Source organism: Chiloscyllium plagiosum, unplaced genomic scaffold (assembly GCF_037043375.1).
Source record: "Chiloscyllium plagiosum isolate Xiang-an unplaced genomic scaffold, Cpla_swu_hap1 HiC_scaffold_27, whole genome shotgun sequence".
Taxonomy (NCBI): domain Eukaryota; kingdom Metazoa; phylum Chordata; class Chondrichthyes; order Orectolobiformes; family Hemiscylliidae; genus Chiloscyllium; species Chiloscyllium plagiosum.
Genome location: NW_028270165.1, coordinates 7,521,933 through 7,534,067, shown reverse-complemented (window position 1 = coordinate 7,534,067; position 12,135 = coordinate 7,521,933). Strand labels below are relative to the sequence as shown.

The window sequence follows — 12,135 nt, the reverse complement described above, 5'->3', positions numbered from 1 at the left end:
TTGTCAGACAGGTGCAGCAGGCAATGAGCAAGGCAAGTGGTGTATTAGCAAGAGGAATTGAGTTCAGAAGCGGGGATGTCTTCCTGCAGTTAGGGGGTCATTGAATATACGAGGAGAAAGTGAGGTCTGCCGATGCTGGAGATCAGAGCTGAAAATATGTTGCTGGAACAGCGCAGCAGGTCAGGCAGCATCCAGGGAACAGGAGAATCGACGTTTGATTCCTAAAGAAGAGCTTATGCCCGAAACGTCGATTCTCCTGTTCCCAGGATGCTGCCTGACCTGCTGCACTGTTCCAGCAACACATTTTCAAGTCATTGAATATATTCAAGACTGAGTTCATCTGATTTTTATGTGGATGTTTATGGGGAAGACAAGAAAATGGTCTTGAGACAAGTACAGAACCGAGTTACAGAACCATACAGCACAGAAACAGACCCTTCAGTCCAACTAGTCCATGCTGACTATGTTCACCAGCTAAACCAGTCCCACATGCCAGTGTTTTGGTCCATACCCTTCTGAACATTTCCTAATCATGTAATTATCCAAATGTCTTTTAAACCTTGTAACTGTACCTGCAAACACCACTTCCTCTGGACATTCAGTCCACACGTGAACCACACTCTGTATATAAAAAAAATTGTGCCCTTCAAGTCTTTTTAAAAATCTCTTTCTCCTCTCTCATTCAAAATTTGCTCCGTCATCTTGAAACCCCCACCTAGGGGAAGGACACCTGTCATTCACCTCATCTCTCCCCTCATGATTTTATAAACCTTGATAAGGTCACATCTCCACCTCCTATGCTCCAGTGAAAAAGTCCCAGCCCATCCACCTAGATGCAGGTAGATCCATATCCAGTCATGATCGGTTCAATGCTGGTCCCAATTCTCTGTGTCCAGGACAGCAAGAGACCACAAGACATAGGAGCAGAAATTAGACCACCAGGTCTGCTCATTCCATTCAATCATCGCTGATCAGTTTCTCAATCCCATTCTTCCACTTTCAACAAAGTGAAAATGGACGGAGAGAGTGTGGGATGGAGATTTTCCGCTTCTAGGGAATAATAGAGGAAAGAGAGTTCACTATAAATTAGAATTTTTGGGAGTTTAATTTAGAGAAGTCTGAGGTTTGCATTTTGGTCAAGCAATCCAGGCAGGACTGATACAGTTAGGGGAATGTTGCAGAATAAAGAGACCTTGGAGTGCAGGTTCATAGTTCCTTGAAAGTGGAGTCTTGGGTGGATAGAATAGTGAAGAAGGCATTTGGTTTGCTTTCCTTCATTGCTCAGAGCATTCAGTTTTGGAGTTGAGAGGTCATGTAATACACCCTTCCCCCTCAAATGTGTGGTATCTAACTGCTTCATTGTTTCTAGTGAATACAGCCCACACCTCCCGCTACTGCCATAACATGAAAGCACTAGCTTTTGGAGTTCTGCTCTTTCATCAGATGGTTGTGGAGAATAAGATCATGATCACAGAATTTATAGCCAAAGGAGTCCAGTGTCATGGAGATGTGATACATTAAACAACTTAGATTAAATCTTCCATCTTTTTAGAATGGGGTTCTGTAGTTTGGTATGTTGATCCCAGAACCTGTTTTCAGTAACTTTCTCAAGAATGTAATTTAAATGCAGAGCTTTTCTATCCAAAATGTCAGGCTGACTCGACATTGGGACCCAGACAGAATTCACACCAACTGGTGGGTAGGCTGGGACTTTTTTCACTGGAGCATAGGAGGTTGAAAGGTGAAGGTGTCGGGTGCCTCATTAGCAAGTTTGCAGATGACATTCAGATTGATGGAATATCAGATAGTGAAGGGGACTGTCAGATGATACAGTAGAATATAGATTGGAGAGTTGGGAAGAGAAATGGAGTTTAATCCAGACAAATGCGAGGTGATGCATTTTGGAAGGTGCAATTCGAGAGCAAACTATACATTAAATGGGAAGGTCCTGGGGGGAATTGATGTACAGAGAGATCTGGGTGTTCAGATCTATTGTTCTCTGAAGATGGCAATGCCTGTCAGTAGAGTGGTTAAGGCAGCATACAACATGCTTTCCATCATCGGAAGGTGTATTGAGTACAAGAGCTGGCAGGTCATGTTAAAGTTATATAAGATTTTGGTTCGGCCACATTTGGAATACTGCTGTACAATTCCGGTCGCCAGATTTCCCAAAGGATGTGGATGCTTTGGAGAGGGTGCAGAGGAGGTTCACCAGGATGTTGCCTGTTATGGAGAGCGCTAACTATGAGGAGAGGTTGAGTAGATTAGGAGTATTTTCATTGGAAATAAGGAGGTTGAGGAGGGGTCTTGATTGAGGCCTATAAAACCATGAGGCATGTAGACAGGGGTGGATAGGAAGAATTTTTTTTCCCCATAGGGGAAGACTTAATTGCTAGGAGTCACTAGTTCAAAATGAGAGGGGAAAGGTTTGAGGGAGATCTACATGGAAAATTCTTTACGCAGAGGGTAGTGGGTGCCTCAAATGCAGTGGAGGCAGTAGGGCTGGGATCGATAACGTCATCTAGACAGATACATGAATCGGCAGGGAGCAAAGGGATACAGATCCTTAGAAAATAGGCGGCAGGTTTAGATAGAGAATCTCGATCAGCATAGCCTTGGAGGGCTGAAGGGCCTGTTCCTGTGCTGTAAGGTTCTTTGTTCTCTTTATAGAGGTTTCCAAAACCATGAGGGGCGTAGATAAGGTGAACGGCATGTGTCATTTCAAGATTAGGCTGCAAATTAAGGTGAGAGGAGAAAGATTTTAATAAGAGATGAGGAGCACCTTTTTTGTAAACAATGGTTTGTGTGTGGCATAAATGTCTAGAGGAAATAGTGGATGCTGGTTGTATAACAACGTTTAATAGACATTTGGATAAGTACATGAATAGGAAAAGTTCAGGGGGATATGGGCCAAACACAGGTAGGTGGGACTAGTTTAGTTTGTGAATATAATCAGCATGGACTAGTTGGGCTGAAGGGTCTGTTTCTGTTCTGTATGACCTTTTAACTGTTCTGTACTGGTCTTAAAATAATTTTACTTGCATTCCCCCAGAAACATCCACTTCTTTCTTGTTCTAAAATCAGACGAACTCAGCCTTGAATATATTCAATGACCCCCTAACTGCAGAGACTTCTGAACTCATTTCCTCTTGCTAATATACCACTTGCCTTGCTGATTGCTTGCTGCACCCGTCTGACAACTGGCAGTGACTGGTGTGGAAGGATGCTGAGGCCACATTTTACATCCACACATCATTCCTGAGGAAGGGCTCATGCCTGAAACGTTGATTCTCCTGCTTCTCGGGTGCTGTCTGATCTGCTGTGCTTTTCCAGTGCCACACTTTTCAACTGTCATCTCCAGCATCTGCAGTCCTCACTTTCTCCACATCCCAATATATCACCATTTAAACAACGCACCTCCTTTCAGCAGTTATTTGTTCGTAACTGAGGCTATAACTTCACACTGTGGGACTGCATTTGCCATGTGTTTGACAATTGAGATACAGACTTGGACCAACGTTTCCCGACTCTGTCCCCTCCCTGGATTCACTCACTTTCTTCAGTTGCTGCAAGTCAACAATTGGCTTCTCATTGGTACATTTGAAGAAGGATTTGCACCGTTTTTGCAGACAGCGAAGAGCATGAATGGCTTTTGCTGAACCAGCATGGAAACAGACCCTTCGGTCCATGCCGACCAGATATCCCATCCCAATCTAGTCCCACATGCCAGCATTTGGCCCATATCCCTCCAAACCCTTCCTATTCGTGTACCCATCCAAATGCCTCTTAAATGTTACAATTGTACCAGCCTCCACCACTTCCTCTGGCAGCTCATTCCATACACGTACCACTTTTTGTGTGAAAAAGTTGCCCAGTAGGTCTCTTTTATATCTTTCCCCTCTCACCCTAAACCTATACCCTTGACTTCTGGACTCCCCCACCCTCGGGAAAAGACTTTGTCTATCTATCCTATCCATGCCCCTTTGTAAACCTCATCTTCCGATGCTCCAGGGAAAATAGCCCCAACCTGTTTAGCCTCTCCCTATACCTCAAATCCTCCAACCCTGGCAACATCCTTGTGAATCTTTTCTGAACTCTTTCAAGTTTCACAAAATCTTTCCAATAGGAAGGAGACCAGAATTACACACAATATTGCAACAGTGGCCTAACCAATGTCCTGTACAACATCTTTCTGCTAGGAAGGGAACCAGAATTGCATGCAATATTCCAACTGTACAGCTGTAACATGACCTCCCAACTTCTGTACTCAATACTCTGACCAATAAAGGAAAGCATACCAAACACCACCTTTACTATTCTATCTATCTGCGACGCCAGTTTCAAGGAGATATGAACCTGCACTCTGAGGTGTCTTCGTTCAGCAACACTCCCTCGGACCTTACCATTAAGTGTATAAGTCCTGCTAAGATTTGCTTTCCCAAAATGCAGCACCTCACATTTATCTGAATTCAACTCCATCTGCCACTTCTCAGCCCATTGGCCATTCTGGTCAAGAGACTGTTGTAATCTGAGGTAACCCTCTTCACTGTCCACTGCACCTCCAATTTTGGTGTCATCTGCAAACTTACTAACTGTACCTCTTATACTCGCATCCAAATCATTAATGTAAATGACAAAATGTAGAGGGCCCAGCACGATCCTTCTGGCACTCCACTGGTCACAGGCCTCCAGTCTGAAAAACAACCCTCCATCACCACCCTCTATCTTTTACCTTTCAGTCAGCTGTATCCAAATGGCTAGTTCTCCCTGTATTCCATGAGATCTAATCTTGCTAATCAGTCTCCCATGGGGAACCTTGTCGAACGCCTTACTGAAGTCTATATGTATCACATCTATTGTTCTGCCCTCCTCAATCCTCTTTACTTCCTGAAAAAACTCCAAATTTGAGACATGATTTCCCACACACAAAGCCATGTTGACTATCCCTAATCAGTCCTTGCCTTTCCAAACACATGTACCACCTGTCCCTCAGGACTCCCTCCAACAACGTGCCCGCCACCGATGTCAGGCTCACTGGTCTATAGTTCCCTGGCTTGTTCCTTATCACCCTTCTTAAACAGTGGCACCACATTAGCTAACCTCCAGTCTTCCGGCACCTCACCTGACATGCGCAGTGTGCTCTATGGAGATGCTGTTCCTGATGGATTTAAAGTGTCCAAATGCCACAATTTCTTCCCCTGTCACTCGACATAACCACGCACGCTGCTCGCTGTGTTTGATGTTCATCTTCCCTATAACCCTCATGATTTTATAAATCTCAAATGAGGTCACCCCTCAACCTCCTGTGCTCCAGTGAAGAGTGTCTCAGCCTCTCCTTACAACTCAAACCCTCCAGTCCTGGCAACATCCTGGTAAATCTTTACTGAACCCTTTCTAATAGAATTCTTCCTATCACAGGGCCACCAGAAGCATTCTCAGTACTCTACAAGTGGCTTCAGCAACATCCTGTACAACTTCAACATTGTCCCAGCTCCTTTATTCAATGGTGTGAACAATTAAGGTAAGTGTGCTGAATGCCTTCTGAAGCTTCCTTCCAACTAGTGATGCAACTTTCAAAGAAGTATATATCTGAACCCCCCGCCCCCCACCATATCCCTCTGTACAAGCCCTGCCCTTCCTTATTTTGGCAAAATGCAACCCCTCACCTTTTATCTGTACACATGTTCTCTCTCACACACACACACATACACGCCCCCCCCAACACACACCCTTTCACAGGCTTCTCCTCCATCACACTCACTTTACCAAGCATGTGCACACATACTCTCTTACACGCACTCTCATGCTGCACACATACATATAAGAATGTGGTGCATTTGCAGAATTATATTTGCAGATATATTCAATTTTGCACAAAACGCACAATATGCAGGTAGTCAATCCATGTAATACTTTATAAATTCCTAGTTTGGAAATAGAACCAGTCCGATTTAAGATTGGGATATTCTCACACCTTTCATGCATTGTCTGGACTGCGAAGTCACCTGTTTTTAAAAAGACCTTAAGTGATCTTGAGAATACGACTTAATAATAGTTCTGCGATGTACACTTTAATGAACTAAAATATGCAACCCATTCTAAAAGATGAAAGACTTAACAGCAATCTACATTTGTCAATCTATCATATCAGTTGCATGACACTGATCTTTTGCTCTTAACTCTGTCTTATGATCCTGCTCCACAGTTACCCGATGAAGGAGCAGCACTCCGAAAGCTAGTGCTTCCAAATAAACCTGTTGGACTATAACCTGGTGTTGTGATTTTTAAACCGTGTCCAACCTAGTCCAACAGCAGCACCTCCACCTCGTTTCTAGTGAACACAGCCCATACTTCCCAGTGCTGCCAGTAAACTGCCGATGAAACGATGCACTCCTGAAAAATTTATAGTTTCTAACGAAACCAGCTACTCATTCACTGCTCCATCTAATACACAACATTGGAAACTTAGTGCAGAAGGCTGCAAGAAATGAGCAGCTTTAAAACAAAAACTGCTTGGAGCTTTCAATGAGAGCCTGAGCCCAGCAGTACGTTCTGGTTACCTTTATTTTGTGTCGCAACATGGTTACAGCTTCAGATCCTCCCCTCCCCTCCCCTCCCCCAGCAAAAAGGGCAGAGAAAGAGTAGCTGTTTTTTAGACCGCTCCACAACAGGGGGGAGGAGCAAAGGGCGGGGCAAGGCCAACAGCAGGCCCCCATACTACGCCTGCATTGCCTTGCACAGTTTACAAAAATCCCTTCCCCTTCAGAGACTCCCCACAGTGTGGAAGCAGGCCACTCGGCCCAAAGACTACACACCGATCCTCCGAAGGTAACCCACTACCACAATTCCCCTATTGCTCAACATTTACCCCTGACTAATGAACCTAACCTACACATCCCTGCGCATTATCTGAACCTGGACAAACTTAAAAATCTCACAACATCAGGCTCAGTCTGACAGTTTATTTGGAAACACGAGCTTCGGAGCACTGCTTCTTCAGGTGATTGTGGACAATAAGATCATATGGCACAGAATTTATAGGAAAACATTACAGTGCCCTGCCACTGAACTGATATATTGAACAAACCTGGATTGTTAAGTCTTTCATATTTTAGAATAGGTTGCAGCAATCATTAATATGTCAATCCCAGAACTTCCAGTAAGGCACCTTCAAGATAGCTTAAGGCTTTCAGAACAAAAGGTGACATCTCTGTTCAGACAATGCATTAAAGGTGTGTGGTCAGAGTCTGTCTGTTTTCAAGTCTTAAGGCAGACTGGTTATAGAGTCGTGGAGATGTACAGCACGGAAACAGACCCTTCAGTCCAACTCGTATATGCCGACCAGATATCCCAACCCAATCTCGTCCCACCTGCCAGCACCCGGCCCATATCCCTCCAGTTGCCTTTTAAATGTTGCAATGTACCAGACTCCACCACTTCCTCTGGCAGCTCATTTCATACATGTACCACCCTCTGAGTGAAAACGTTGTCCCTTAGGTCTCTTTCATATCTTTCCCCTCTCACTGTAAACTTATGCCCTCTAGTTCTGGACTCCCCACCCCAGGGAAAAGACTTTGTCTATCTATCCTATCCATGCCCTTCATGATTTTATAAACCTCTATAAGGTCACCCCCCAGCCTCTGACGCTCCAGGGAAAACAGCCCCAGCCTATTCAGTCTCTCCCGAAAGCACAAATCTTCCAGTCTTGGCAACATCCTTGTAAATCTTTTCTGAACCCTTAAGTTTCACAACATCTTTCTGCTAGGAAGGGAACCAGAATTGCATGCAATATTCCAACTGTACAGCTGTAACATGACCTCCCAACTCCTGTACTCAATACTCTGACCAATAAAGGAAAGCATACCAAATGCCATCTGCACTATCCTATTGACCTGTGACTCCACTTTCATAGAGCTGTGAACCTGCACTCCAAGGTCTCTTTGTTCAGCAACACTCCCTCGGACCTTAACATTAAGTGTACAAGTCCTTCTAAGATTTGCTTTCCCAAAATGCAGCACCTCATATTTACCTAAATTAGATTCTACTTGCCACTTCTCAGCCCATTGGCCCATCTGATCAAGATTCCATTGTAATCTGAGGTAACCTCCTTCATTGTCCACTACACCTCCAATTTTGGTGTCATCAGCAAACTGACTTCCTTTACCACTTATGCTCACATCCAAAAAGTAGTGGGCCCATTATCTATTTTCAAAGTGGAATTTACAATATCTTACATGTATTGACTGCCTGCAGATTGTGCAGTCTTTGAGCAAAGTAGAATGTATTTGCAAACATCATGCTACAAAGACAAACTCCCACCATGGATGATCTATCTCATGTGTGCATGAGATAGAGAAAAAGTCTATGTCCGTGCTGTATATCTCTGTCTATTTGATAACAGATGCTTTATTTCTGTTGGTGTAAATGTTGTTGTAATTCATAGCTGGGTACTAATAGATGTAAGGGTGACAGAATTCCTCAAGTAGAGCACTGTAAGATTCCTGGGAGACCCCTATTCCTGGTTTACTTCCTCATGAACAAACATTAAGCACGTGCGCCTATTTATGATTTTTGTTTCACTTTTCTTGTTTGATTCCCTGCTATGACTGCACCTTGTATCAGGATGGTTGACAGGCTGGGAGATTGTGGGTTGGGTCTTGATTGAATATTTTATCGTTCCAGAAGTTATAAAAGGCGGGGTCAAAGCTTTAACAGAAATCCAGCAGAGCTGAGAACAGACCGACATCTTAGTCTGTGGGAACAGGAGGATCAACACAGGACAGAGAAATCAGGGCCTGAAATCTGAGCTGACACCAGACCACCGTGTGATCAGTGCTTTGATTTGCAGCATCCTTCTACATCAGTCAATGCCAGTTGTCAGACAGGTGCAGCAAGGCAAGTGATATATTAGCAAGCTGAACTGAGATTAGAAGTGGGGATGTCTTCCTGCAGTTAGGGGGTCATTGAATATATTCAAGGCTGAGTTCGTCTGATTTTTGAACAATAAAGTGTGGATTTCTTTGTGCGCAGGAGGTGTTTTTTTTTTATTTTGAATGGTTTATGTGTTGGATGCAGGTACAGTATCCACGTTGAAGGTGGAAGGCAAGAAAATGGTTTTAAGACCATGACAGAACAGTTACGTTAGACAGCACAGAAACGGACCCTTCAGTCCAACTATTCCATGCTGTCTACGTTCTCAAACTAAACTGGTGCCACTTGCCAGTGTTTGGCCCATATCCCTCCGCACCGTACCTCTTCATATACTTATCCAAATGTCTTTTAAACATTGCATCTGAATGTGCATCCACCACTTCCTCTTTACATTCACTCCACACGTGAAACACACTGTTTATAAACAAACTTTTCCTGATTCTGTCCACTCCGTGAATTCATTCCCTTTCCTTTCGGTTGCTGCAAGTCGTAAATTGAAGCCCAGAATGAAAAACATGGAAAAGGAGTTGTGAAGAGAGTACCATACACTCAGATGGTTGACAGAATAAGGAGGTTACAGTCTGGAGCAAACTCAATCTTCATTCAGAGAGAGCAGCAGCAGCTTCCGAAGCTCATGTTCCAACGTCGGCATTCAGACAATAGGAAGGCTCTGATTGGCAGGAGGACCAGTCACCTTCCGGTCCTCCAGGGCTCCTGACTGGCCTCTTTCACTACCCTGTGTCCCAATGATGCAACTTTCAAAGAACTATGTACCTGATTTGGAGATGCCGCTGTTGGACTGGGGTGTGCGAAGTTAAATTTCACACAATACCAGGTGATACTCTAACAGGCTCATTTGTAAGCACTAGCATTTGGAGCACTGCTCTTTCATCAGGTGGTTGTGTCTTATGATCCTGTTCCACAAACACCCAATGAAGAAGCTCGTGCTTCCAAATAAGCCAGTTGGACGATAACCTGGTGTTGAGTTTTAACTTTATCCACCCCAGTCCAACACCGGCACCTCCACATCATGTCTAGTGAACCAAGCACACACTTCTCCGTGCTGCCAGGAAACTACAATGCTGATGACATTGCACCCCTGAAAATTTTACAATTTCTAACAATGCTGGCTACTCATTCACTGCTGCAACCGATACACAACATTGGAAACATAGTACAGGAGACTGTCAGAAATGAGCACAGCAGGTCAGGCAGCATCTGAGGAGCAGGAACATCAATGTTTCTGGCAAAAACCTGAGGAAGGGCTTTTGCCCGAAATGTCAATTTCCCTGGTCCTCGCACGCTGCCTGACCTGCAGTGCTTTGCTAGCACCACTCTAATCTTGACTCTGATCTCCAGCATCAGCAGTTCTCACTTTCACATGTAAAATGAGCAGTTTTAAAACAAAAACCTGTTGCAGTTTAAAGCTCTCAGTGAGAGTCTGAGCTCAGTGTGAAGTTCAGGTAATCTTTATTGTGACCCAACTTTGTTACAGCTTCAGAATCTCCCAGTAGAAAGGCGTAGAAAAAGTAGCAATTTTTAAAAAATCGCTCCAGGTCAAAGTGCAACCCCTCACTTTCTTCATTATTGGTCACCACTGAGTCGTCCCTTTGTAACTGCATCCTTGGTACAGCCTTAACCTGGAGGAAGTATTGCCTCACTCAGCAATTTCAACCTGTATTCCAATCAAGTTGGATGAGCAGCGTAGAGTCCACCAGACTGTTGTGGGGCTGGAGTCACGTGTAGGCCAGACCGGGTAAAGGATGTAGCTGGGACGACTGCTCTAATAACTGCTCAAGTCTTCCCTAAAAAAGAACTGAGTGAATCAGATGGGGGTTTTCTTCCACCCCCACTCCACCGACAATGGTTTCACCGTTAGATTCTGAACTCCAGATTTCTGACCAAATTCGAATTCCACCATCTGTCGCGGTGGGAATCGAACTCGGGAGCCACTGGAACTGGGTTGATAGTCCAGTTAATAAAGGCACTCAGCCGTCATTCTTTCAATCCCCTGCAATGCCACATGATCCCGCTGGTGGCTCCGCAGGTGGGAGGAGCAGTTGAAGGCCTCTCCCCTGCGTGGACTCACGGTGCCTCAGCAGGGCAGAGGCCTGGAAAAAGGCCTACCCCCACACTGTGTAGGGGAACGGCCTCTTCCCCCTTGTGGACCCACTGGTGGATCAGCAAGAAGGAAGCCTGGGTAAAGGCCTACCCGCACTCTGGGCAGCTGAAGGGCCTCTTCCCCTGTGTGGACCCGTTGGTGCCTCAACAGGTTGGAGGATTCACGGAATGTCTTTCTGCACTCGGGGCAGCTGAAGGGCCTCTCCCCCATGTGGACCCACCGGTGCCTCAGCAGGGCAGAGGCCTGGGTAAAGGCCTTCCCGCACTCAGGGCAGCTGATTCCCTGCTGTGACTACACTGTGCCTGGATTGTTGACTGGCTGGGAGATTGTGGATTGAGGCTTGATTGACTGAATGTTTGTTTAACCCAGAAGGTGTAGAAGGGGGGGGTTCAAAGCTTCAACAGACATCCAGCAGAGCTGAGAACAGACAGACATCCACATGCCTTTTAAATGTTGTAATTGTGCCAGCCTCTACCACTTCCTCTGGCAGTTCGTTCCATACATGCACCACCCTCTGTAGTGGTTGCCCCTCCAATCTCTTAAATCATTCCACTCTCACTTCAAACATATGCCTTCTAGTTTTGGACTGCCATACCCTGGGGAAAAGACCTTAGGGTTTCCCCTCTATCCATGGCCCTTACAAAGGTCTATAAGTTTACCCCTCAGCCTCGGATGCTCCATGGAAAATGCCCCTGGCCTATTCTTTTCTGACCCCTTTCAAAGTTTCATAACATCTTTCCTACAGCAGGGAGACCAGAACTAACTGCAGTATTCCAAAAGTGGCTTAACCAACATCCTGGACAGCCACAACATGACCTCCCAACTCATCTACTCAATGCTCTGACCAACAAAGGCTATCCTGTCTACCTGAGAACTATGGAACCTGCACTCCAAGGACTCTTTGTTCTGCAAAATTCCCCTTAACTGTGTCAGTCCTGCCTGGATTGCTTGACCAAAATGCAACAACTCACATTTCTCCAAATTAAATTCCATCTCCCACTCTTTGGCCCCTCCGATCAATTCTAATTTATAGCGAACTCACTTTTCTCTCTCATTCCCTAGAAGCTGAAAATCTCCATCCC

General features: G+C 45.0%; 2 protein-coding genes across 4 annotated transcripts in view; one reads left to right on the top strand and one right to left on the bottom strand.

Annotated features, from left to right (window-relative positions):
• LOC148142994 (uncharacterized) overlaps window positions 1–12,135 on the bottom strand; it is a 120,482-nt gene that overhangs the window by 71,469 nt on the left and 36,878 nt on the right. The window lies entirely within an intron of this gene.
• LOC148142995 (uncharacterized) overlaps window positions 1–12,135 on the top strand; it is a 30,557-nt gene that overhangs the window by 2,717 nt on the left and 15,705 nt on the right. For 2 of the 3 annotated variants that reach the window (XM_087973990.1, XM_087973992.1), the window contains exon 2: window positions 5,419–5,521. In XM_087973990.1, the coding sequence (XP_087830116.1) occupies window positions 5,419–5,521 (103 nt within the window). Of the gene's footprint in view, window positions 1–5,418; window positions 5,522–8,682; window positions 8,927–12,135 lie in introns of those variants that run through there. The other variant, XM_087973991.1, reaches the window with a different exon arrangement.